The 28,000-nt window shown below is 41.8% G+C and overlaps 2 protein-coding genes across 4 annotated transcripts in view; one reads left to right on the forward strand and one right to left on the reverse strand.

Annotated features, from left to right (window-relative positions):
* PIGF (phosphatidylinositol glycan anchor biosynthesis class F) overlaps positions 1 to 11,870 on the reverse strand; it is a 43,770-nt gene extending 31,900 nt beyond the window's left edge. Inside the window, exons 1-4 of one of the 2 annotated variants that reach the window (XM_005296122.5) lie at positions 11,728 to 11,870; positions 10,180 to 10,430; positions 9,297 to 9,388; positions 8,001 to 8,117 (exon numbers count right to left, since the gene is read on the reverse strand). In XM_005296122.5, the coding sequence (XP_005296179.1) occupies positions 8,001 to 8,117; positions 9,297 to 9,388; positions 10,180 to 10,407 (437 nt within the window). In that variant the 5' untranslated portion in view covers positions 10,408 to 10,430; positions 11,728 to 11,870. Of the gene's footprint in view, positions 1 to 8,000; positions 8,118 to 9,296; positions 9,389 to 10,179; positions 10,431 to 11,616 lie in introns of both variants that reach the window. The other variant, XM_042855168.2, reaches the window with a different exon arrangement.
* CRIPT (CXXC repeat containing interactor of PDZ3 domain) lies at positions 11,417 to 19,320 on the forward strand. 2 transcript variants are annotated; one of them, XM_065590694.1, is made up of 6 exons: positions 11,417 to 11,558; positions 12,013 to 12,085; positions 12,540 to 12,605; positions 14,922 to 14,976; positions 16,371 to 16,474; positions 18,847 to 19,320. In XM_065590694.1, the coding sequence occupies exons 2-6, from the start codon at positions 12,070 to 12,072 to the stop codon at positions 18,909 to 18,911; spliced, it is 306 nt and encodes a 101-aa protein (XP_065446766.1). In that variant the 5' UTR covers positions 11,417 to 11,558; positions 12,013 to 12,069; the 3' UTR covers positions 18,912 to 19,320. The 2 variants fall into 2 exon arrangements, with proteins under 2 accessions (XP_065446766.1, XP_005296182.1); XM_005296125.3 differs by lacking the exon at positions 11,417 to 11,558 and adding an exon at positions 11,639 to 11,706.
* Positions 19,321 to 28,000: the final 8,680 nt, after the last annotated feature.

Below are 28,000 nucleotides of genomic sequence, written 5' to 3' on the forward strand. Positions count from 1 at the left end.
GGATCCCATTGGGGCCTGGGTGCTGGAGACAGGTAACCTGCTGAGCTGTTTTTAGTTAAAGTCTGCAGCTTTGGGGGCATGGCCCAGACCCTGGGTCTGGGTTGCAGCAGGCTAGTGTGTCTGGCTCAACAAGGCAGGGTTCTGGAAGTCCCAAGCTGGGAGGGAAACTGGGCTCAGAGGTAATTTCAGCACATCAGGTGACAGTCCCAAGGGGATCCCTGTGACCGAACCTGTCACAAACTGTATAACTAAAAGATGTTTAAATGATCATTTGGAACCTAAACAGCTATTTCAGTTAAAAAACACTAAACTAAGAGCTACTTCATTGTCAAGAATAGTAATTAAAATCAACTCAAATCCCATGCATGCTTTTGTACATACACTCAAAATTATATTACATATCAAAACTCCATATTAAAAGAAAATTCAGGTTACAAAGTAAAGCATTCAAATGTTAAGAAATGCCAGAATTAAGATTGCTTGTGCAACCTTAATCTGCCCCTCTTGTGCATAAGCATTATGATACAATCTTTAATTACATGATCATGTATTTTTTCCACAAGATTCCTGCCATCAGTACACAGGATGGAAGGCACTCATGGAATGAATTATGGTTATGTAGTGAATGAGATTGTTTGTAGGATCCTTGCCTCATTTTCTGCAGAAGCGGGGAGGTAAGTAGAGAACTGCAGTAAGAGGGAAGATGATCTTCTGCTTAAGGCAGGTGAACACCCTACTGGGACCTCAGTTCTATCCCTGACTCTGCGACACAGATACCATGTGATGCTCAGCAAGTCGCTTAAAACTAAAATTGACAAGTGGACAGTAAGTGCATGTTCCCCAATTTCTGGTTACCCAACTTGAGACACCGGGGCATAACCTGCTGAAGTGCTGAGCACTTGCAAAGGCATCTGAAGTCAACAGGAGTTATGTATTGCAGCACCTCTGGCTGTAAAGCAGTGTGGTCTGAAGAAATGAGCACAAGGTTGGGAATCAGGAGATCTTGAGTTCCAAGTCTGGCTCTGCCACTCTGTTATCTTGAAGTGGAAACAAATTCACTAATGTCTGTGAGACACTCAGATATCAGGGTGATGAGTGCTTTAGAAAAGACCATAAGGAATGAATAATTCTGTATTCATTGCTGGCTTTGGATGGTGTGCAGTAAGGCAGGCAGGGGCCAATAACTGAATAAAGATTTTGAATAGCAGCCTCATTCCCTGAGGATCTTTTATCCTATGCACTGAATGAGTAGTCAGGGTCCTGGGGAGGACATAGTATACAATCACACAGTGCAATCTCCATTCTTAGAGGTTTTTAAGGCCCAGCTTGACAAAACCTTGGCTGGGATGATTTAGTTGGGAATTGGTCCTGCTTTGAGCAGAGGGCTGGACTAGATGACCTCCTGAGGTCTCTTCCAACCCTAATCTTCTATGATACAGACAAGGGGCAGAGTTAAGGTTGCATAGGCAATCTATAGTCTGGCATTTCCTAACTTTTTTCAATGTTTGACTCTACAGCCTAAATAATGTATTTTAACGAGGTTTCTGTATGCAATTTCCTCATTTTAAAAGGAAAAATAAATACAAATTCTATTATGTGCAACAGTAACAACCTCACATCATCAGTAGGGTTCAATTCCTGGACCTGCAGCACAGTTGAGCTAGAGACTAACTACATCAGCTGGCAGCATAAGAAAGCTCCAGTGGCTTATTTCCCACCCACCATGATAATCGCTATGTGCTGGAGTCTAGGGCAACTTGACCCAGTTCCCTCACCCAGACGGTGGGGTAAGCTTTTTCCCCATGTAGTGCCCCCAGAGAGGGATGGGCCACTGTGGCCATGAGCTGGGTGGGTCAGGAGTAGGGGCTAACAGGATGAGTCTGGCCCAGCTCTCTCCCTGCAATTCTGGGTGAGGCTGTCTGCTCCCATGGACTTTTCATAGGCAGGGGATCCCACCTTAGAGTAGAATGTTCATGTGCAATTCTAGTTTTGGCATGTTCTAATGTAGCACTTCTGCATAAAAGACACTTTAAAGTCTCAAGAACATATGACACCATATAACTGAATAATTAAGTTACATCTTACAGGAAACTAAATACTTCGGTTTTCAGAATCAACACCAAATAAAATCACTCTCTCTCAATTCATTTTCTATAGCACAGTATCAGATGTTAATGCAACTAATGCCAGCTAGGGATTTTCAACATGATCAGTCAGACTAGTGGCTTGAAACAAAGACTCAAACAGGAGCAGTAAAAATCAGCAATTGCTAGCTGATTTCTAAAGTCTTTTACTCAGGCTGCTATTTTAGCCAACAATTACTGAAAAGCCTTTTAAATAGCAGTTTCCCCACCTCCTTTCATGCTGATAAACTGTAAAAAGGTCTTCTTTCCCACTATCAGCTTGTGACAGCATATGATAGCATGCGATTAGTTTAGTGACATTAGCTGCAATACTAGCTGTCACACTACACACAGAGTCCAGAAGCAACTGGCTTAGGCAACCCATTCTTTGGATGCAGAATTAGAGAAAACTGGAGCTCAGATTAGGGTTTACTTAAAATTTGGCACAGGATGACATGAAGTAAAATACAGTAACTTATTTACATACACCTCTACCCCGATATAACGTGACCTGATATAACACGAATTCGGATATAACGCGGTAAAGCAGCGCTCCGAGCGGGCGGGGCTGCACGCTCCGGCAGATCAAAGCAAGTTCGCTATAACGCGGTTTCACCTATAACGCGGTAAGATTTTTTGACTCCTGAGGACAGCGTTATATCGGGGTAGAGGTGTATCTCAAAGAGATCCCATGCATATGTATACTATAAATATTGTGCTAACACTGAAGTGTTCCAACTCTTAAAGTATCAATTTATGTTCAATTTTAAATCAAATCCTAGAAGGCTAAACTAACAAAAGTTGTTTTTACACAATTTTAAACTGTAGATTTGACACTTACAATCCAAGGTCACATTTTTATTTGAGAACATTATGTCCACAATTCTTCTCTGTGCACTACACAATGGAAAATTCTGCACAATGGAAAATTCTGCAGCAATTTTTGATTATTTTATAATACACAGATCTGATCTATGTGGCTTCAAAAATTATGTAAGTCATTACAAAAGGGCAAACATTCTTTTAAAAGGAGAGACATTAAATTAAAAACTGATGTCATAATAACTTAATTCACAAGTGATCTTGCAAAGTGGTGAATGCCTCTGCAAGCGATACTAATGGGAACTGAGGGTGCCCAGCACTCAAAGAAACATTACAAATCTTGCAGGATCAGGTTCAACTATGTAAGAAGTAAGGGGTTGACTCATCTGTAACTATACCAATAGGATATAAAGGGTTACATGTGACAAGTAGTCCACTTGAAAAGGCCTTTCAGCCCTATGGTGGGGCATATTGAACATGATGTTACAATAGTTATGTGAAAAGATATTCACATCTGGATCTTTGTTTTAGGAGAAAGATTTATACGATTTGAAGAGAAACCAGAGTATACACTAAAATGGTGGAAAGATTTCACAAAGCTCCAAAGTGAATAATTTGGCAATATGAATGCATAACACAACTCTAACCCTTTTCAGGATAGATATTTGTATTCATTAAGCTAGGCTTTAATAGCTTTCTAATTTCAAGCTTTTTTTTGTCATTGCAATAGAATATTAATTATAGCATTTTCATTACAAACACATGCACCTTCTACAGAGCTTGGTTTATTGATTTTTAAAAAACACACAGGTGGATGAGGGTTACAAAAATAAGATCACAGTTATTGAGCCTGATCCAATGAACTCAATGAAAAGATTACCGCTCCCTGTTCTAAAATACATTCCTACTATGTACAAAATTCTCTCCCTTTCCCCTCCCCCACAACTCAACATACTAAAACTTAAGGCAAACTTTTTTGCCTTTAAAAAAAAAAAAGGAGGGAGTCCTTCCCCACTCCATTCTCCCTCACCATCAAATCACCCACTCCTCACTCCACATGGTAAACCCAATAAATCAATCTGGGAACACAATGCACGCACAATCAGCCCCTCCCTCAGCTCATGTCCCCCTGACTTCCACCTCACTCCTGCGAGCATGGTTCCAGTTAATAAATTAAAAACTAAGCAATTAATTTCCAGAAAGGAAAATCATTGAGATACTAGATGACTACAAGATTACTACAGTAGTTCTTTGCAATGGATTTGCACCCAGTAGATAATGAGTCAAATCAGCTGCATTATGTTGAATGAAACATGTATTTTACTTTAAAAAGTTGTGACACTGAAAAAGAGATATGAAGGGAGTGTGGTCTCTCCAAGTGGAAATGCCAAGACAAGACAAGCCTGCCTCCTAAAGCATAGTACAGCCATACAAATAATTATGTTCAAAACAACATTAAAAAGCTAAACTGAATCCTAGAAAAGAATGGAACTGAGTTCAAGCTGAAATCTAACCTAGTAGAACTGAGGAAATCATTGTAGAATGCGTGATATGAACTCACCTACCATTTGGCGAGCTAAAACCACCCAGCACAATGGGGTGGATTGACAATATTTTAGTACTTAGCCTTACTTTATTTTGACTAAAAATACTCAATAACTTTTATTAAATCTTTCAGAGGTTTAATTTCTGTTTCCCTCTACTCTTTAGAGTGAAAGGAGAAAATGCCCTATGCAACTGACCTGTAAAGTATGATTAATGACTACCAAAGCCCATGCACAGCTTATATGCTAATATAAAGGTCATTACATGTAACTATTACACACAGTATGCTTAATTTTGATCTTCTCTACACTTGTATAAATCAGACGTAACTCCACTTAAGTCACTAGTGATTCACTTAAACGTAAAAACAAGTGTGATCAGACTCTAACCTTATAGACCTATAGTATGATATACATAATAAAAAAAGAATTACTACTATCGTGTTTGCAGTTTTTAAACATCAATGTCTCCAACTTCTAATTGAAGTTATTGGTTATTATTGGGTCTTATTATGGTGTCGCTAGAGTAGATATGGGACTGAGAAGGCAACGGGGTTTGTTACAGGGATTGCTTCCTGGGTTAGTGTTTCTGTGGTGTGGTGTGTAGTTGCTCGTGAGTATTTGTCTGTAAGTGAGGATTGGCCTGCCTCCCAAGGCCTGTGAGGGTGGGAGATCATTTTCCAGGATAGATTGTAGATCGTTGCGTGATGGCCAGTGGTATTCTGTTATTTTCCTTGTTTTGCCTATCCTGTAGTAGGGGACTTCTGGGTACACATCTCGCTCTGTCAATCTGTTTCCTCACTTCCCCACGTGGGTATTGTAGTTTTAAGAATGCTTGATAGAGCTCTTGTTGGTGTTTGTCTGTCTGAGGGATTGGAGCAAAACCCCAACTTCCACACAAACTTCCACGTGATTGAACTTTACAAAATCAAGACAAGCCATTTACAATTTACTTCTCTACAGAGGAAAAAGAAAGGACAGTAAACTATCTAAACTCCTACATGCCACAGGGGGCTACAACAGTGGTACCGTTAACTCACCCAACAATATTGTTAATCTAGCCAACCACAAACTTAGCCTGGCAGAGGAGTCTGTCTTATCTCAGGGACTCTCTGCCCCACCACCCCCACGAACATGATACAGTTCTGCGGTGATCTGGAAGCCTACTTTCGCCGTCTCCGACTCAAGGAATATTTTCAACACACCACTGAACAGAGCACTGACCTACAGGAGCCCTCCTACCAACACTAGAAGAAGAACTCTGCGTGGACTCCTCCTGATGGTCAAAATGATAGACTGGACTTCTACATAGAGTGCTTCCGCAGATGTGCACTGGCTGAAATAGTGAACAAACAGCATCACTTGCCTCATAACCTCAGCTGTACAGAACGCAACGCCATTCACAGCCTCAGAAACAACTCTGACATTGTAATCAAAGGAGCTGACAAAGGAGGTGCTGTAGTCATAATGAACAGATCGGATTATGAACAGGAGGTTGCCAGGCAACACTCCAACACCACATTCTACAGGCCACTATCCTCTGATCCCACTGAGGAGTACCAAAAGAAACTACACCATCTGCTCATGAAACTCTCTGCTACTGCATGGGAACAAATCTACACGGACACATCCCTAGAGCCCCGGCCAAAGGGTATTCTATCTGCTACCCAAGATCCATAAACCTGGAAATTCTGGACGCCCCATCATCTCAGGCATTGGCACTCTTACAGCAGGATTATCTGGCTATTTGGACTCTCTCCTCAGACCCTAAGCTACCAGCACTCCTAGCTATGTTTGAGACACCACTGACTTCCTGAGGAAACTACAATGCATTGGTGATCTTCCTGAAAACACCATCCTGGCCACCATGGATGTAGAAGCTCTTTACACCAATATTCCACACGAGGATGGACTACAAGGTGTCAGGAACAGTATTCCTGATGAGGCCACAGCACGCCTGGTGGCTGAGCTTTGTGACTTTGTCCTCACCCACAACAATTTCAGATTTGGGGACAACTTATACCTTCAAGTCAGCTGTACTGCTATGGGTACCCGTATGGCCCCACAGTATGCCAACATTTTTATGACTGACTTAGAACAGCACTTCTTCAGCTCTTGTCCCCTAGTACCCCTCCTCTACTTACACTACATTGATAACATCTTCATCATATGGACACATGGGAAGAAGGCCCTTGAAGAATTCCACCTGAATTTCAACAATTTCCACCCCATCATCAACCTCAGCCTGAAACAGTCCACATAAGAGATCCACTTCCTGGACACTACAGTGCAAATAAGTGATGGTCATATAAACACCACCCTATACCGGAAACCTACTGACCACTATACTTACCTATATGCCTCCAGCTTCCATCCAGGACACATCACATGATCCATTGTCTACAGCCTAGCTATAAGATACAACCGCATTTGCTCCAATCCCTCAGACAGAGGCAAACATTTACAAGATCTCTATCAAGCATTCTTAAAACTATAATACCCACCTGGGGAAGTGAGGAAACAGATTGACAGAGCGAGACAGGTACCCAGAAGTCACCTACTACAGGATAGGCAAAACAAGGAAAATAACAGAATACCACTGGCCATCTCGTAAAGCCCCCAGTTAAAACCTCTCCAGTGCATCATCAACGATCTACAACCTATCCTGGAAAACGATCTCCCACCCTCACAGGCCTTGGGAGGCAGGCCAATCCTGACTTACAGACAAATACTCACGAGCAACTACACACCACACCACAGAAACACTAACCCAGGAAGCAATACCTGTAACAAACCCCGTTGCCTTCTCAGTCCCATATCTACTATAGCGACACCATAATAAGACCCAACCACACCAGCCACACCATCAGAGGCTCATTCACCTGCACATCTACTAATGTGATATATGCCATCATGTGCAGGCAATGCTCCTCTGCCATGAACATTAGCCAAACTGGACAGTCTCTACGTAAAAGGATAAATGGACACAAATCAGATATTAGGAATGGTAACATACGAAAGCCAGTAGGAGAACACTTCAATCTCCCTGGACATTCAATAACAGATTTAAAAGTAGCCATTCTTCAACAAAAAAACTTCAAAAACAGACTTCAAAAACAAACTGCAGAGCTACGATTCGTTTGCAAACTTAACACCATCAATTTGGGCTTGACTAGAGACTGGGAGTGGCTGGCTCACTACAGAAGCAATTTTCCCTCTCTTGGTGTTGACACCTCCTCATCAATTATTGGGAGTATACCACATGCACCCTGACTGAATTGGCCTTCAACATTGGTTCTCCACTTGTAAGGTAACTCCCTTCTCTTCATGTGCCAATATATATTTATGTCTGAATCTGTAATTCTCACTCCATGCATCTGAAGAAGTGGGTTTTTTACCCACGAAAGCTTATGCCCAAATAAACCTTAGTCTTCAAGGTGCCACCGGACTCCTCGTTGTTTTTATTGCAATCATATCTGTTTATATTGTAAGGAGGAAAATGAAAACTTACCCATTTTTACTGAATACCCTTATCCATGCTTGGATGTTTGGTCCCAGCATACACAAGCAGTGTAAAGTAGTAAATGTAGATAGGAGTACTGCAAACAGAAATGTCTCAAGCACTGACCTATAAAAGGAGGGATATAACAAAATTAACTAAAAAAGATTAAGAGCAATGAGTCTAAAGTTTAAAAAAAAAATGCCAGCTCCATTAGAAAATGTGCACACCTTCTTAAAACTAATCTAGCAAGAGAAGTTTCTTCTGTTCAGCCTTTAGGAATAAAGGGAAAGGAATACAATATCCCCAGATAGCCCCATAAACAAACTAAAAAATGTAGTAAATGATCTTAAATATTTGGGTCCTGTACAACTTTAACAAACACACTGGTAATTTGTACGGATAGTCACTTTTGAACTAAAGTATCCACTGATTTTTTTACTTTCCCAAACCTTTCATCTTTCTAGTTTGACTGTGGAAGCAGATAACGAGCTTTACCTGCATGATGATGTCATTACTCAGCATCTCAATGCCACTTCCAAACAGCAGCCATGACAGATGCAAAGCAGGTTTCCCCCTATAACTTACATCCCAAATGCTAATATGATAGGAAAAGACAGCAGAACCTCAGAGTTACGAACTGACGAGTCAACCACACACCTCATTTGGAACCGGAAGTATGCAATCAGCAGCAGAAAAGACCCCCCCTCCCTAAAAAAAGGCAAAATACAGTACTGTACTGTGTTTAACATAAACTACTAAAAAAATAAAGGGAACGTTAACAAAAAAAAGTTGACACGGTAAAGAAACTGTTTCTTTGCTTGTTTCGTTTAAATTAAAATGGTTAAAAGCTGCCCTTTTCTTCTGCATAGTAAAGCTTCAAAGCTGTATTAAGTCAGTGTTCAGTTGTAAACTTTTGAAAGAACAACCATAATGTTTTGTTCAGACTTATGAACATTTCAGAGTTAAGAACAACCTCCATTCCCGAGGTATTTGTAACTTTGAGGTTCTACTGTACTGCAACTTTCCCATGCCGTTTTTTTTATTTTTTTTTAATCATTTTTCCATGTAGATTATAAAACAGAATGAGCATATACTAAAAGGCAAGTGGTCAGCCGTCTGTTTTTAATTCCTACTAGTGCTTGCCTCAAAATGTATACAGACAATGGGTGAGGTCCTGCCTCTATTGAAATCAATGGGAATTTTGCCATTAACTTCGTTTGGGTCAGAATTTAATCCAAAGCCTTTTAACCAATATTTGTAAGGAGCTTTACAGCTTTTAGGTGAAGATAGGGTTTTCAGACTTACTCTATTAGTGGTGCTCCGTAAAGAACGATAATTCCGTGAAACAGTATACATGATATGAAGAAGAATACACAGCATTTTAGAAATTTGGTTACCTAAAAAAAATAACACTAAAATATCAGGATAATGCTCTATAAATAGTACATTAAGCAATATATATTCTTCATTTTATCAACAGTGTTCCACTATGCCTGCCTTGGAAACATGTCAATGAAGTTATTACACTGGGCTACGGTTGAAACTAATCATTTAATATACAAGTTTTCCTGTGTTTAATGTTTTAAAGCACTATCAGCTTAAAAAAATAAAATCACACTTCAGTTTGAAAATGTGTTTTACCTACTGTAGTACTATTACAAATAACACCTACAATGACTATAACTGAGAAGGAAAACATGGAGAAAAAAAAAGTTTCCCAGTTTGTTTCCCGTGCACCTTTGTGTTGTATGCTTCTTTTATTGGAATGCATCTTCCACAAAGTACCAAGGAAGATTAAAAAATAAACAAAATATTTTAAAAACTGGCAGAGAGACTCAGAGACATCATAGTATATAAAACTATATTTGACTCCAACTACATTTTAAAACTGACTAGATTTCAAGAGGACAGTGCCACTTTCAGAAATGGGTATCTAACTTTCTACAATCCTGTAATAGGGGTTTCTCAAACTTCATTGGACTGCGACCCCCTCCTGACAATAAAAACTACAGGACTCATTTCAAAAGGTAATACACACTTACTCAGCGCATTTACAAAGGCCAAGATTTGACAACAAAGCACTTGAATGTATTTTGTCCTTTCACTTTCCTAGCTGATTCCTTCAGTAAAAAGATAGTCAATCCTCCCTCAAAGCTACTAGCATTAAGCTAACTATACGAAGTCTTACCTTGTGAGCAAATGAAATTCTCTTAGAAGATGGATTTGGTTTAAGTATTATATACAAGATTATATTTACAGTAGTTACACAAATAGAACAGATGCACAACCAGATAAGGTGTGTTCCCAAAACTGAGAAGTTCTCCAAGAAGAGAGGTGGAACAATAGTTGTTAGGATAATGGACAAAACAGAGACAATGTGGGCAGACAGCAGTCTCTTTATTTCTGTATCTTTCATGGTGTTCTATCTTGAATATCCACCTACAATAAAGCAAACAACATTATTGTAGTTAATTATTGAAAACTTTAAGAGGGAGGAAAAATATTTTTCCTGGTTAGAATGTATAGCAAGATAAATTATGTGCTGTTCTAAAACAGAAAACTCAGTTTAGGAGCAATCATTATGTTTCATTCCAAAAAAGTTTCAGAATAAAAAACCAGCAATAAAATACTTTAAAATTGGTTACCCAATGGTTCAAAAGCTGGCTGAACTGAATACTCACACAGCCTAGATGATGCTGATTCACTGCTGATTAATTTGATTTTGAGACAACTAATAGAAACATTTTAGATTTTTTTATATATAAACATTACTCTGAACTCTGAAGTGTTTGCAACAACACTGTGATATACTGGTTCCCATGTTGAGCACAAAGAGAAAATACATACAAACAAAATGAAACTCAGCATTTTCATTCTCCATGTGAACAAAAGCACACAGAGTAAACAAAAAGTAAACAAACAGCACAAAAAACAAAAAGCAGATTTGAAAAAATATTTGCTTTCATAATTTACAGTGTTAAAACATGGGGCCATGGAAAAATATATATAAATTATAAATTGATGGAAACCCTTTAAAGAGCAGATGCAATTTTCAACCTTAACTATCCACTTCTAGTCAACCTAAATTTGTAACTGTTTGAGAGGCAGGGCATTCAAATAACTAAGATTTAACCTTTACTACATACAACCACAAAGAAACTCAAGAAGCTAACTCTTCAGCCCACCCTCTCCTGATTTTCTCAGATATATGGGGAATCCTGGTTTTGTTTGCCAAGACAAAACAATTACTCAGTCTTGTAAGATACACTGGGGAGGGGAAGGGTTCCTGCTTAATATTATTCTTTATAACCTGTAATTGGCAACGGATTGTGATAATGTTTCCTGCTACAACATCTGACGCAAGGGCCCTGCTGATGTTTGCATCTCCAGGCAGTGACAGTCTGCACCGCAGGCTTTGTGCCATCAGACAATTTGCAGAGGAGCAAAATGCCATGACCTGCCTTCGTCTTAGCCTATGTGCAACGTGCCTCAGCCGGCACGTGACCAGGATTCATCCCCGAATTTGGTCAGCAGCGGGAGGAGCAGCCTACGGAAGAAAGGAGTCAGGTGGGGGAGCAGCAGGAGAAGCAGCCTGCCGGGGGAGGGAGACCAGTGGGGGAGCTACCTAGCAGGGGCCGGCGGGGAGAGGCAGCGGGAGGAGAAGGCGGCGGGGAGAGGCAGTGGGGGGAGCAGCGGGAGGAGAAGGCCGGTGGAGGTAAGGCCGTCTTCTTCTTACCTGAGTCTCACCCAGGAGGCAGTGGGCGGGACGACGCGACGCCGAACGTGAGGTCAGAGACCACGGGGCTCACCTGCCCCTTCGCTCTAGTCTCTGCGTAGGTGGCCGCGCGGCGCGCGTTGCTCAATGCCGTGGAAACAAGGGCTGAGATTGACAAGTGGTGGCGACCAATCAGGCTAACTTGCTATGTGATTGGGGCAAACCAGGAGGCTGGGTCCAGGGGGCAGGGCGAGGCGGAGGCCGGAAGCGGAAGCGGATAGCGGCGGTTTGTTTACGTTTTTACAGCTGCTGTCTCCCTGCGGCTGCCCGGCAGCGGAGCCTGGCGCGCGGTTCGGCCTCAGCATGGTCTGCGAGAAGTGTGAGTCCCCGCAGGCGCCGGGCCCTGGGGCAGCCCCGTCCTCTGAACAGGGGATAGGCCCGCGGGGGCAGGTCTCCCTTCCGGGCTGGGCCTCATCTCCCCGGCTGGTAGGTGGGGCCCGAGACGGGCATAGCTCTGGGCTGAACTGCCCCGGGTTGTGTGGAGCACCTGTTCCTTGGCGCCCCTTCGAGGTTCGCGCCACTGCCTCTCCCCGCTCTCGCCTTATGTCCTGATCCTGTGTCATTGCTTCTGTGCGTGAACAGGCCTCTCTCGCGAAGGGAACCTATAGAGGCCAAGCACAGCCCGGCTCCTGACAGGGAGCTTGCTGAGCACTGGCTCCAGAAATACATAGTTAATGACATTTGTAGTAATCAGCAGCATTTGCTTAGAGGCCTTAATGAAAACTAGGTCTCGTTTCCCCCCCCCCCCCCCCCCGATGTATGGTCTGTTATAGGTGAGAAGAAACTTGGCACTGTGATTACACCTGACACATGGAAGGATGGAGCAAGAAACACTACAGGTACTGTATTGAAAGTGTTACTTAATTGAGGAAGAATTTATGTTATTACACAAAGAGATGTCAGTAGATAAGCTGGTCTCCCACTTCTGGGGGGGAGGGATAGCTCAGTGGTTTGAGCATTGGCCTGCTAAACTCAGGGTTGTAAATTCAATCCTTGAGGGGGCCACTGAGGGATCTGGGGCAAAAATCAGTACTTGGTCCTGCTAGTGAAGGCAGGGGGCTGCACTCGATGACCTTTCCAAGGTCCCTTCCAGTTCTAGGAGATATTCTATCTCCACTAATTTAAAATTTTAATTTAAATTAAAAAAAAAATTAAGTCAGATTCTTTCCCCTGATAATTCAGTCTATTGGGAATATAACTACTTTGATTTTCGGTGGTGCTGTATGTGTTTCTACTATATTGCAATACGAAATAATGATGTGTGTCAACATGGACTAAGAGGTCCTGTCATCTCACATCTTAATCCTTGGGGTACCCTATATTCATTTTTTTCTGCCCATTTATTTGCTTTAGTCCACTCACCCTCAACATTTTACTTTGCACCCACCTTCAGGCTAATAGTCATGGTCAGTATTTCACTTCGTTATTCTTGGTTATTTATAAGTATTAAACACATTTTATTTTATATTGAACTATTACGTATTTAGCAGCTAAATGGAACCTGAACACCAAACTAACAAACAGTAGATTTAAAATGGGGTATTGGAGTGTAATTAAATATGACTGCTCATCCTTTTGGGAGGAAGAGAGAAAGGAGAGGACTGCCTGGTGGTTAAGGCACAGAAGTGGGAGTCAGAAACCCTTGGTTCCATTTCCAGCTCTGTCACAGACTTTCTGTCTAATATTGGGCAAGTAACTAAGACTCAATTGTGCAGTGAGCTCTGTGCAGTGCTATAGTCCACCCACCTGTGGCTTTACATACCAATTCTTTGAAGTCAATAGGAAAAGGAACCAGACCTTTTCCCATTTTTTCCTCCTTGACCAAAACCTGTATCAAATTAACTGTACAATGGAAATGAGAATTCATATATTGAGACCAAATTATGGTTTGTAGAGATTCTCAAATGGAAGTTTCTGTAAATGTACAAAATATTGAGTATGCATCCTCTAAGACAGAGGTGGGCAAACTATGGCCCGTGGGACCCTCCTGCCCGGCCCTGGAGCTCATGGCCCAGGAGGCTAGTCGCCAGCCCCTCTGCCGCTGTTCCCTCTCCCCCGCAGTCTCAGCGCATCGCACCACTGGCGCAATGCTCTGGGCGGCCGGGCAGCACAGCTGCAGAGCCCAGCCTGACCCGGTGCTCTGTGCTGCGCGGTGGCGTGGCTGGTTCCAGCCGGGCGGCACACCTGTAGTGCCGCCAGCCACCAGTGCTCCAGGCAGCGCGGTAAGGGGCAGGGAGCAGGGGGGGTTGGATAGGGAGCAGGGGAGTTTGGGGTGTGGATAGCGGTCAGGGCGGTCAGAGGGCAGGGAACAGGGGGGTTGAATGGGGGCAGGGCTTCTGGGGGGCAGTCAGGAAGGAGGGGGGTTGGATGGGGTGGCGGGGGGCAGTCGGGACAGAGAGCGGGGGGGTTGGATGGGGTCGGGGCGGTCAGAGGGTGGGGAATGGGGGGTTGAATGGGGGCAGGGGGTGCTGGGTGCAGTCAGGAAGGAGCCCCCCTCCTTCCTGGATGGGGTGGGGGCGGCAGTCAGAGGTGGGTGTTCCGGGGACAGGAAGAGGGGTGGTGGATGGGGCAGGAGTCCCAGGGGGCCATTAGGGAACAGGGGGTGGGGTTGGATGGGGCAGGAGTCCCGGGATGGGGGGGCCTTCAGGGGGCGAGAAGAAGGGGGGGGATAGGGGGCAGGGGCCGGGCCACGCCTGGCTATTTGGGGAGGCACAGCTTCCCTAACCGGCTCTCCATACAATTTCCAAAACCCGATGCGGCCTTCAGGCCAAAAAGTTTGCCCACCCCTGCTCTAAGATTTATGTTTTACTACACTGTCTGCAGGCAAGCTGATTGAACTGAGTCTTACGTTAGTCACAACTGTTAGTCATGTCCTGTAGATAACTTTTCATTGTTTATAATATATTGCACCTCTGCTACATTTAGTGTATAGTAGTAGTAATATGACTAAGTAATATGAGAACTCAATGTGTGTTCTATTGGATTTTCAAGACTTATGACGTTCCTGGGCTCTTGTTTTGAATGAACTTTTCCCCCTTATTTGATCAAGTCTGGGGGGGCATATGGGTGTGTCTTTTTTTTTTATTTATTAAATAAGCTTTTTACAAATGACTTTGATATTAGTCAGTACATTGGTTTATCTTTCCTCTATAAAGAAAGTGGCGGACGAAAACTAAATGAAAATAAGGCACTGACTTCAAAGAAGGCAAGGTTAGTATTGCAATTTTAACTTTACTCACATAACAATAAAGGTCTCTTAAAGTTTGTTCTGGGGCCAAAACTTGTTTCATGTATTTCTGAGTAGTTTTTAAAAGTGATATACAATTCTCTTTCTTATGATGCTATAAATATTTGTAAACAAACATATGCATCTTCAGACTCGTCTTGTATTGCTCTGTTCTAAGGAGAACATAGCAGTACAAATGCCCAAACTTTGCAATGCTTAAGTCCGCCCTAAATTTTCATATATCTGCATAGTTGTGCACTAATGTCTTCTTTTAGATTTGGAGAGGAAGGGTTTGATATTGTTTAAGAATTGGGAGATCTGGGTTCTGTTATAGCAAGGGTGGGCAAACTTTTTGGCCCGAGGACCACATCAGGGAATAGAAATTGTATGGTGGGTCATGAATGCTCACAAAATTGGGGTTGGGGTGTGCAAGGGGGTGTGGGCTCTGGGGTGGGACTAGGGATGAGGAGTTTGGGGTGTAGGAGGGTGCTCTGGGCTGGGACCGAGGGGTTTGGAGGGTGAGAGGGGGATCAGGGCTGGGGCAGGGGGTTGGGGCATGGGGAGAGGCTCAGGGGGTGCAGGCTCCAAGCGGCGTTTACCTCAAACGGCTCCCGGAAGCAGTGGCATGTCCCTTCTCCGGCTCCTACGTGGAGGCGCGGCCAGGCGGCTGTGCACGCTGACCCATCCGCAGGCACTACCCCTGCAGCTCCCATTGGAGCGCATAGCAGCCGGAGAGGGGCCATGCCGCAGCTTCTGGCAGCTGCGTGGTGCGGCCCATGACCCTGCGCCTCAGCCAAAGCTGGGTCAAGCCGCGTGGTCCGGCCCAGCGCCCTGGCTGGAGCAGAGCCGAACCATGTGGTGCGGCTCGCGGGCCGGCTTAAAACAGCTCATGGGCCGTAGTTTGTCCAACCCTGTGTTATTGCGTCTGACGACTTTCTGTGAGACCATGAGTCACTGAGAAACCGCTGAGTGCCTCTTTATCCACTTGTAAAATAGTGTGATAGTTGTTGGCCTCACAGGAGTTTTGAGGCTTAATTCACTATTTGCAAAGTGCTTAGAGACCATTAGATGAAAGGTGTGGAGGTGCAAAATATTCTATCATTAATAGTTTACAAATAAAGACTTGCATTTAATCAGCTTTGTCGACACACTGCAGGAGTGTGCAGTGGGCCATATTATTAGCTTCCATATGCCATATTTGGCCTTAGGACTCTTTGAATGTCTCTCTCCTCAGCCATAGTCTTTCTACATTGTCTGTTCATAGTCACTCTAAGTTCAATGATTTTGCAGTTATCATGATGAGGCAGATGGGAGTATTTTCTCCTATGACTTTTACATGAACGTCTAATGTGTGGAATATTTTATTTTTTCATCCTAGATTTGATCCTTATGGGAAGAACAAATTTTCAATATGCCGGATTTGTAAGAGTTCTGTTCATCAGCCAGGGTCTCACTACTGCCAGGGATGTGCTTATAAAAAAGGTGAGATTTATGTAGTTTGACTTTTCCTTCCCCAGCCAGCTTGAATTTAGTGCACAAATGGAACTCCACTTGTTTTAATTTTAGGCATCAGAAATAGTAGAGCTGAAGAACAATTCAAACTTACCTTGGTAGGTTTATGGAAAACTGTTATTGAAGGTTGCTGTTGCTGAGCAACTTCATGATCTCTCTTAATATAAAATAATGTGATTGTGTTTGAAATTTATTTAGAGATTCATAGATTCTAAGGCCAAGAAGGGACCATAATGATCATCTAGTTTGACTTCCTGTATAATGCAGGTCATAAACTTCCACCCCAAAATTCCCCAGAGCATATATGCAGTCCTAATTTAAAAATTCCCAGTCAAGGAGGATCCACCATGACCATTGTTAAAGTGTACCAATGGTTAATTAACCTTACTGTTAGAAATGTACACCTTATTTCCAGTCTGAATTTGTCCAGCTTCAATTTCCAACCATTGCTGCAGTTTTCCCATATAGTCTCAAATTTTACTTAACTTCTTTTGGCGTAAGACTATTAAATATAATCTTTAGGTGCCTGTAGCATACAAGCCTCACAAGGCCTCAGGAAGAGAGGGGAACCCAGTTTGTGAGAGAATTGAGTGATGGTGGTTCTTGAAGAGCAGATGTCAATGGCTGTCTTTATGGCTGACTCTGACTTCCCATGAACCCAGTTGCAATTTGTGGCAATCAGATGGAGCAACCATATGCCACAATCAGTAGAATAATGCAAATTTTATTGAAGGAGACTTATTGGCCCAGTTATACAAGTACTTGGTCCATTGTAAATGAAACTTGCACTAAGCTGAAACTGAGAAGTAAAAGTTAAAGATCAAATCTGCAGCACAAAGAAGCAGACTATTGTAATGCATCCATTATGGTATATACATAGTTTTTCCATACCGTTGAGCTGGGCACACACAGGGGTCAGTTGATGCTCCATTCCTGACTCTAAACTTCCTAGCTCTTATTGGTTTACAGCAGACCTTTAATTATATTAAAGGCTGTCAAGTAATCGCAGTTTTGCCAGTGATTAACGCAAAACAAATATACTAGATTTAAAAAAAGTCATGATTAATCACAGTTTTAATCACACTGTTAAGCAATAATAGAATACCAATTTAAATATATGATAAATATTTTTAGATATTTTCTACATTTTCAAATATATTGATTTCAATTACAACACAGAATATAAAGTGTACAGTGCTCACTCTATATTATTTTGTATTACAATTATTTGCAAAAAAGATAAACCAAAAGTAGTATGTTTCAATTCACCCGATACAAATACTGTAGTGCAATCTTTTTATTGTGAAAGTGCAGAATTTGTAGTGGATATTCACCCCTTCTTGTCAACTGTTGGGAATGGGCCAAATCGAATTGGCCTCGTTAGCACTGACCCCCCCACTAGGTAAGGCAACTCCCATCTTTTCACTGTATATTTATACCTGCTTACTGTATTTTCCACTCCGTGCATCTGATGAAGTGGGTTATATCCCAGGAAAGCTTATGCCCAAATAAATTTGTTAGTTTCTAAGGTGCCACAAGGACTCCTCGTAGTTTTTACTAAGACAAACGAATTTGTTTACATTTATGGGAGTTAATGCTGCCTGCTTCTTTCTTACAATGTCCTTTGAAAGTGAGAACAGGTGTTTGCATGACACTGTTGTAGCTGGCGTTGCAAGGTATTTACATGCCAGATATGCTAAACATTGGTATGACCCTTCATGCTTCGACTTGTAGGCACTACAATACTTGTATGAGGTGAATTGCAAAATACTATTTCTTTTATATCTTTTTTTACAGTGCAAATATTTGTAATAAATAATGTAAAGTGAGCACTGTACATTTTGTATTCTGTGTTGTACTTTAAATCAATATATTTGAAAATGGAGAGAAACCACCAAAAATATTTATAATAAATTTAAATTGGTTTTCTATTATTTTCTAACAGTGCAATTAAAACTGCGATTAATCACGACTATTTTTAATCTCATGATTAATTGCAATTATTTTTAATTGTTTGACAGCCCTAATTATATTAGTTATATATGTTAATATTTTAAATGTTAGTGATTTATCCATAGTGTAGCTGTATCATTGAGAAATGAACTCCTTTAGCAGACATAATATCACTACTGCATGATTTGCCATTTCTTATAAAAATCAAGAGAGTACACAAACAACTTGAGAATGAGAGCTCATTCTACTCATCTGTCAACTTTTCCTGTTTGACAACTTTTTGGAAGAGACACTCTTTATAAAGACTTACAGCCACGAAAATCGTTGAAAAGAAATTTACCAAAAAAAGACTCTTAATATGACTTGAACACCTTATTTTTCATTTTTAGGCATCTGCTCAATGTGTGGGAAAAAAGTCTTGGATACCAAGAACTACAAACAAACATCTGTCTAATTATGTTAAGTGAGGATTTTATGCACTTGTTTCTGAAAATCTTTGTACAGTTTAACTTCTAATCTAAAATAGCTTGTGAATATTATTAGAGAGTAATATGTGTCTGAAGAAAAAACTGAAAGACACATTTGACCAGAAGTCCAAGAGATCTGAGTTTTATTATTTTAGCACTGAACTTACTGATGTTTAAAAATAATGGTTTTACACATATTGATATAGTACTGAATTGCAATGAGATGGCTACTTAGTGTTCAGATCGAAACTACCACCATCATATCTCAGATTCTCAGACTTTGTATTCCTGCTAGTCCGCTGTTTTGACTCGACCGCTCACATAATAATGTAAACATTTTGTAAATGCTTAAAATATGAGATCATGTCAACTCATTAAAGTTGTTGTTTCTGTTCAGTTTTCATTTACTTTATTTTCTGATAACTTTATGTATGTGTAACTTTCCACATTCAAAAATGAATGGTTACAATTTTGCCCTGCACTGAGGAATGTTGCTGTGTAGGTATAAACAACACTTCATTCTTGTTGAGACTTCTCATTGGTTTATTAACTGGAGTAATGTTGGTCAAATTACAACAAATGATATGAATGCTAAATAAAAAATAAACCCAACACATTACTACCGGTAATTTAAATTAATAACTGCCAATTTACTTTAATTAATGTTACCTTTGCAGCTGAGGTTAGATAGCAGAATGCTTTAGAATATCTTATCAAGTCTCTTCTTTGAGATTAGTTATTACATCCATTTTGCACAGGGATGTCTATTTGCTCAAGACAATAAAATGTATCTTAATGCTAGTCCCATGATAGTCTTCATGTCCTACTGTAGCTGGAGTGTGGTCTTAAACAGCTATTTTGGAACTAAGGTTCTTGAATGCTGTGCTACTATAAATGCTTCAATAGAACTATGAAAAGTGACCTTCACAAACTGAGTAGGAGGGACTGAAGCTGTACGTCCACTTTCCTGGGAAGGAGAGTGCTTATTTGAGAGAGAGAATCTAGAAATGGTATGTTTGTAAACGTGAGCACACAGGTCCGAACTTTGGCTGGTGCTCTTCCTTATTATAGTATTCTTACTGGTCTGTGGCTAATCATAGAAGATTAGGGTTGGAAGCGACCTCATGAAGTCATCTAGTCCAAATCCCTGCTCAAAGCAGGACCCACCCCAACTAAATCATCCCAGCCAAGGCTTTGTCAAGCCGGGCCATAAAAACCTCTAAGGATGGAGATTCCACCACCTCCCTAGGTAACCCATTCCAGTGCTTAACCACCCTCCTAGTGAAATAGTTTTTCCTAATATCCAACCTAGACCTCCTCCACTGCAAGTTGAGACCATTACTCCTTGTTCTGTCATCTGCCACCACTGAGAACAGCCTAGCTCCATCCACTTTGGAACCCCCCTTCAGGTAGTTGAAGGCTGCTATCAAATCCCCCCTCACTCTTCTCTTTTGCTGACTAAATAAGCCCAGATCCCTCAGTCTCTCCTCATAAGTAGTGTGCCCCACCTGCCTAATCATTTTCGTTGCCCTCTGCCAGACTCGCTCCAATTTGTCCACATCCTTTCTGTAGTGGGGGGCACAAAACTCGACCCAATACTCCAGATGTGGCTGAATAGAGGGGAATAATCACTTCCCTTGATCTGCTGGCAATGTTCCTACTAATGCAGCCCAATATGCCATTAGCTTTCTTGGCAACAAGGGCACACTGTTGACTCATATTCAGCTTCTTATCCATTGTAATCCCAAGGTCCTTTTCTGCAGAATTGCTGCTTAGCCAGTCAGTCCCCAGCCTGTAGCAGTGCTTGGGATTCTCCATCTTGTGCAAGAAATATTAATAAAAGTGCTACAACTATCGTGAGCTAAAGGACTGTTAACTATTTGTAGCAGCCTAAATCAGGAGAATGCTCTTCCAAAGCTACCAGGACTTGTAGGGGTTTTAAGTCTTTAGAATCTTCCTTTCTGCGCCCACTGAAGTATCACTTAAGCACGGATGGTATCATATGTGCCATCTACAGCTACAAAAGGATTTATTTTTGTTTCCTTATATGTAATATGTGACTATTTTAAACCTATATTTTTCTAAGGGTCTGTGTATGGGTTCCACCTTCTGCTCCTGGAAACCCTGGCTGGTAAGCCTTCCTTGTGAATTAAGCAGCACACGTAGTCCACCAGGATATCTCCACCAACCATCTTTATTATTGTTTATATTCTAGGTACATCCCAGCAGCTATATGGAGTCTCTTTCTATTCCTTGGTTCAGCCTTTTATACTGCTTGCTTTCTTCTCAGCGCTATCCAGCTGGTGAGATAATTACCTCATTAACTCATCAAGCTTCATACAGGTGCAAGTGATCCCTTCCAAACCCAAACTACCTCAGTCACTCCTACTCTAACTACACCCAGTGCCAGGAGTGTTCTAAGTGGCTGGCTTCCAGTGGCCTCAAATTATGGCGGCTAACATCACCCCATCACAGGGTCCCTCCCCTTGCTACCACTATCCCTTTTTGCCTGATTTGCAACTCCCTTCAGCTATCACTCAGATGTTTTCATTCTGTGAATAGCTGTACTTAATTTAATTTTTCTCTTGCTGTCACAACTATTACTGAAACAACTTCATGACTCCCCCAAGAAATACTGCTAACTGTTGGTGGTGATATTTCCTGATGGGAGGTGGAGAAAACTGAGCTATGAAGAAAACATTAGGTGTGGCAAGCCATTCTGTTTGCAGCCTTTCTTCTCCAACCTGCCCTGCTGCAGCAGAGCTAGATGCAGGTTTTGTCGGGTGCTGTATTGACATAAGCCCCTGCTGGCTGTCAGTATTCAGTATAGAACAATAGCAGGGGAAGGGTTTGGCAACCAGGCCAGGGATTAAAGAACTTCTAATGAGGGGGATAGGGAACAAGGGAAATGAAAATGTTAGCTTTTGGGATGGAATATGACAGGAGTGTAGATCATATGTCTTGACAGTGACCTCAAGTAAGTCTTTTGTGGTGGGGGGTGGTTTCCCCACAGGAGTAGACCCCCTGTGCAGCTACACACTTGGATAATGGAGAGGGCTGGCCCAGTGCTTCAGAGTGGTGAACACCTAATGTTTTCTTCATAGCTCAGTTTTTTCCACCTCCCATCAGGAAATATCACTACCAACAGTTAGCAGTATTTCTTGGGTGAGTCATGAAGTTGTTTCAGTAATAGTTGTGACAGCAAGAGAAAAATTAAACTAACATGACAGTATTAAAACTTCTGTTTGCCTTGTTTGCACAGAACTGATGTGTCATCAAAAACTGATGGGGAAATGACTGGTATTCACAAGAATACCAGTCACATCGGCACAGTAATTTCTTTAAATGCCCTAATTTCTTCCTTTGCCTCTGCCAAGCCATGCCTTGACTTTCTTTGGAGGCAGTCTTGGATCTTCCATCTCCCTGTTTTAGGGAGAGCCTGGTAAAAGCATGGTTATTAAATTCAGGAGATATATGTACACACATACAGAGAGCATGAACAGGTGGGAGTTGTCTTACCAACTCTGAGAGGCCAATTAAGTAAGAGAAAAAAAACTTTTGAAGTGATAATCAAGATAGCCCAGCACAGACAGTTTGATAAGAAGTGTGAGAATACTTACAAGGGGAGATAGATTCAATGTTTGTAATGGCTCAGCCATTCCCAGTCCTTATTCAATCCTGAGTTGATTGTGTCTAGTTTGCATATCAATTCCAGCTCAGCAGTCTCTCATTGGAGTCTGTTTTTGAAGTTTTTCTGTTGTAAGATAGCCACCCGCAGGTCTGACATTGAATGGCCAGACAGGTTAAAGTGTTCTCCCACTGGTTTTTGAGTATTACGATTCCTGATGTCAGATTTGTGTCCATTAATTCTTTTGTGTAGAGACTGTCCGGTTTGGCCAATGTACATGGCAGAGGGGCATTGCTGGCACATGATGGCATATATCACATTGGTAGATGTGCAGGTGAACGAGCCCCTGATGGTATGGCTGATGTGATTAGGTCCTATGATGATGTCACTTGACTAGATATGTGGACAGAGTTGGCATCGGGCTTTGTTACAAGGATAGGTTCCTGGGTCAGTTGTTTTGTTCAGTGATGTGTGGTTGCTGGTGAGTATTTGCTTTAGGTTGGGGGGTTGTCTGTAAGTGAGGACAGGTCTGTCTCCCAAGATCTGTGAGAGTAAAGGATCATCTTTCAGGATAGGTTGTAGATCTCTGATGATGCACTGGAGAGGTTTTAGTTGGGGGCTGAAGGTGACAGCTAGTGGTGTTCTGTTATTTTCTTTGTTGGGCCTGTCTTGTAGGAGGTGACTTCTGGGTACTCGTCTGGCTCTGTCAATCTGTTTTTTCACTTCAGCAGGTGGGTATTGTAGTTTTAAGAATGCTTGATAGAGATCTTGTAGGTGCTTGTCTCTATCTGAGGGATTGGAGCAAATGTGGTTATATCTTAGAGCTTGTCTGTAGACAATGGATCGTGTGGTGTGTCCTGGATGGAAGCTGGAGGCATGTAGGTAAGTGTAGCGGTCAGTAGGTTTCCAGTATAGGGTGGTATTTATGTGACCATCGTTTATTAGCACAGTAGTGTCCAGGAAATGGACCGCTTGTGTGGATTGATCTAGGCTGAGGTTGATGGTGGGATGGAAATTATTGAAATCATGGTGGAATTCCTCAAGGGCTTCTTTTCCATGGGTCCAGATGATGAAGATGTCATCAATGTAGCGCAAGTAGAGTAGGGGCGTTAGGGGACGAGAGCTAAGGAAGCATTGTTCTAAGTCAGCCATAAAAATGTTGGCATACTGTGGGGCCATGCGGGTACCCATATCAGTGCCTGACTTGAAGGTATATATTATCCCCAAATGTGAAATAGTTGTGGGTGAGGACAAAGTCACAAAGTTCAGCCACCAGGTTAGCTGTGACATTATCGGGGATACTGTTCCTGATAGCTTGTAGTCCATCTTTATGTGGAATATTGGTGTAGGGGGCTTCTACGTCCATAGTGGCCAGGATGGTGTTTTCTGGAAGATCACCGATGGATTGTAGTTTCCTCAGGAAGTCAATGATGCCAACTCTGTCCACATATCTATTCAAGTGACATCATCATAGGACCAAATCACATCAGCCATACCATCAGTGGCTCGTTCACCTGCACATCTACCAATGTGATATATGCCATCATGTGCCAGCAATGCCCCTCTGCCATGTACATTGGCCAAACCGGACAGTCTCTACGCAAAAGAATTAATGGACACAAATCTGACATCAGGAATCATAATACTCAAAAACCAGTGGGAGAACACTTTAACCTGTCTGGCCATTCAATGTCAGACCTGCGGGTGGCTATCTTACAACAGAAAAACTTCAAAAACAGACTCCAATGAGAGACTGCTGAGCTGGAATTGATATGCAAACTAGACACAATCAACTCAGGATTGAATAAGGACTGGGAATGGCTGAGCCATTACAAACATTGAATCTATCTCCCCTTGTAAGTATTCTCACACTTCTTATCAAACTGTCTGTACTGGGCTATCTTGATTATCACTTCAAAAGTTTTTTTTCTCTTACTTAATTGGCCTCTCAGAGTTGGTAAGACAACTCCCACCTGTTCATGCTCTCTGTATGTGTGTATATATATCTCCTCAATATTTATTCCACTCTATATGCATCCGAAGAAGTGGGCTGTAGTCCACGAAAGCTTATGTTCTAATAAATTTGTTAGTCTCTAAGGTGCCACAAGTACTCCTGGTTTTTTTTGCGGATACAGACTAACACGGCTGCTACTCTCTGAAACCTGTCATTAAATTCAGTGGAGCTCTGCTGATTTACACCAGAAGAAAATAGGGCCCAATGGAAGAACAGTGTAAAATCAAGTCCATTAAGACACCTACGATGCATCTTTTTAATTGGGTAACACTCAAAGTGCCTCCCATTTCATACCCTAGTCAAAAGCTTCACCCATTTAAAAGTTCAGACTAAGAGGAGATAAGGAAACACCTCTTTCTTTGTAACCAACTCTAGCACATAAGTCTCTAACTTGAAAAAAAATCTTGTACTGTATGTCAGGAAATGTATGTTTTCTCTGCTCACTGTTAGAGCAGAAGCTAAAGTGGCATATTCTGAAAACTAGGATGCGATGCAGTATCTGCCCTACATAGGTGAATGAAGGGTTAACAGGAGTCTGATATCTCAGCCCACTTTGCTGCACCTAGAGGATTTGTCAGGTTTGATTTGTTGTTAGATCCAGCTGGAGGGGAGGTGGGTCTTCACAAAAGAAATCAGTGAATGCTACAGGTGAAATCCAAGAAAGAGACCCAGTAAAGAGGATTTCCTTCTCTGGGGAAAGCTGATGGAAGAAGGCTATAAGGATGGAATCCCTATGAAGGCCCTGGAAAGGGGGCAAGGATAAGAGAGACAGTCGTGAGGGTTTTTGTTCCACTCAAGAGAGAGCAGGCGTTGGCAGGACCTATCGAGAAGCCAAAGACCTGTGAACTAGAGGAAAGACTAGAATGAGTGGAGAAGCCCCATGGGGGACTCAGAGATAGGAAGTGGCCCAGGGATACAGTAGTGCATCTGAAAGCAGACCTAGCTGTTTAATATAGGGTCCCTGGGTCCAGAGGAGAGGATGAAACTAGGTTCCCCTATCAGTCCTGAGGAAGGGGCATACAAGGACTATTGAGCCCAGAGTGAGACTGAGGATAGCACCTCAAGGATGGGCTGAGGAATAGCCCAAAAAGGGGCAGCAGGATCTCTTGGGTTGTTTTTTTGACTTTTAGATGTGCTTTTCTTACTCCAGGAGGGTGGGATTAAAATGTGACCTGGCCAGAAGGCTGAGGTGTGAGAAGAAAACTCTAAACGACTGGAGTGACTGTCAGCAGGGGGTATTAGAGTGGGAAAAGCTACTACACCTGCCCAGCTATGTGGAGGCACATGCTGCGGTGAGTCAACTCTTTCACATCGCATAAATGGGAATCTTTTACTTTGATGAGATAAAATCAATTATGTTAAGAGACATTACGCTCCTACAGCAAGAGGAGATTATAGGATGCTCATTTCCAGTTTTCTGTCTGAAAACAGATTGTTCAGTTAGTCTGTTCGGGCTCACATGCCTGTTACTGGCTGTACCTTTTCCAGTTCTAGTAATATAATTCTTATTTTCTGTGTTCTCCCCATGTTAAAAGGTATTTCTATATTATTGCTATATTCCTCAATGTGTCCTGTTCAGTGTGCTGATGAGATCTGATTACACATATGATTCCTCAGTGTTAGGAGTTGGACTTGCAAACCGAGTAATTCTAATCACATGAAAGAATTAAACTGGATTTATACTGTGTTGTGACGCATGGCTAGAAAGTGTTAAAACATCCTGCAAAATAAATAACCCTCAAAAGACATGTAGGGAGATGATGTTTGTGTTTTTGTATATTTATATATGTATGAGTAGGATCAACAATGTCATCAGCGGTCCCTGTCTGTGCTGTATTCTGATAATTCAGAGGTCAAAAGAATATCCTATCCTTTAAATGAATTGTAAACACGGGGTAGCTCAATATTCATCTCTCTTTGAAATGTACTGTGAATGGGTGGAGGAACAAGCAAATGGCCTTATGTTCATTCTATAGCTAAGTACGGGTGATGGACCTCCTTCAAAGTCATGTTAATTACCTTTTGAACTCCAACTTGTCAAAAGACATGAAATTGTATAAAAGATCTTTGGGTCCTGATTCTGTCATCTCAGATCTGCTTAGGCTTCATCAGGGGAAGTTTGAGTCGCAAGACTGAGGTCCCAGTTATGCTGGTATGCCCTGAATATGAGATTTGGACATTGGACTATAACCTATGAACGATTTATGAAAGAACTCTTTGCAACCACAAAGCTCACCATCTATCCTATGAATCTGAACCTCAATGAATTGAACTCATGTCTGTATGTATATTGATCTTTTAACCATACTCTCTCTCTCTCTCTCTCTCGTTTTTTAATAAAATTTAGTTTAGTTAATAAGAATTGGCTGTAGCGTGTATTTGGGTAAGATCTGAAACATTCATTAACCTGGGAGGTAATGTGTCCGATCCTTTGGGATTGGTAGAACCTTTTCTTTTATATGATGAAATAAGATTTTCAGAAATCATCATATTTGACTTAGGTACCTGGATGGAAGCCTGAGGCTGGATCACTTTAAGGGAACTGTGTTCCCTGGACTTCTGAGTAACCAGTGAGGTAATAAAGAAGCTGTTTTATGCTGGCTTGGTAAATATAAGTATTGAAATATCGACTAGCTTTTTGGGGATTGTCTGCCCCATTCTTTGCAGTTCACCCTAATTGAGTGACCACAGCTGGCTCCCTACAAGGACCCCGGTCACATGTGTATTTGCACAAATTAGCTTTACGCTAATAAAGAAGCACTTCAAAAATTATTGCAAAAACCAGTTTGTACATATTAAGTTAAACACTACAGTTTGGTGTACTCTGGTATTTATAAACCAGTCTGCAAGGCAATGGTAGGATTTCCCATGTGTAGAAATGTGATTCCCACCTTTTTTCTTTCAATTGGATCAGAATGTGTGACGTATGTTTCCAAATTAGCCTGCTCCACAGGTGTTTTGATTTCCAACTAGATTGGGACTTAAGTTGATGGACTCAACTCCTGGATTCTGTGGATATGTACTAAATGGGTGTTTTTCATTACACTATATAAATACCCTCTTTTGTCTTCCTAATATTTACCCATCTTTACTTCCAAAATGTGATTGTCCATAGCTTTTTGCTCAGTCATACAAAGTGAATGTTTTTTGCATTCTGTAAATGCTGGTGTTGAATGTACTTAAGATTTCTTTTGCTACCCACTTAAGAATCACTATGATTATTCTTATTTTTAAAGTGTTTTACTGTGTTTGTATCTGTTTTATGACTATATCTCTAAACATACCGACATCCGAACAATATGCTGCTGTGTGGGTAATACACATCTCAGGATAAGTAGAGGGTATTCCTCTTTTGTACTGCATGTATGCAATGCTGTATTGCACTAAATAACTGGTGCTTGCATGGCAGCTTTTATTTGAGGTTCTCAAAGTTC

Source organism: Chrysemys picta, chromosome 3 (assembly GCF_011386835.1).
Source record: "Chrysemys picta bellii isolate R12L10 chromosome 3, ASM1138683v2, whole genome shotgun sequence".
NCBI lineage: Eukaryota > Metazoa > Chordata > Testudines > Emydidae > Chrysemys > Chrysemys picta.

Bases quoted from the DNA above. Each gene is read 5' to 3' on its own strand.
- CRIPT (XM_065590694.1), top strand. The intron at 14,977-16,370 runs GTTAGTATTGCA...TTTTCATCCTAG, and splicing joins CTGACTTCAAAGAAGGCAAG to ATTTGATCCTTATGGGAAGA. The intron at 16,475-18,846 runs GTGAGATTTATG...TTTCATTTTTAG, and splicing joins GGGATGTGCTTATAAAAAAG to GCATCTGCTCAATGTGTGGG.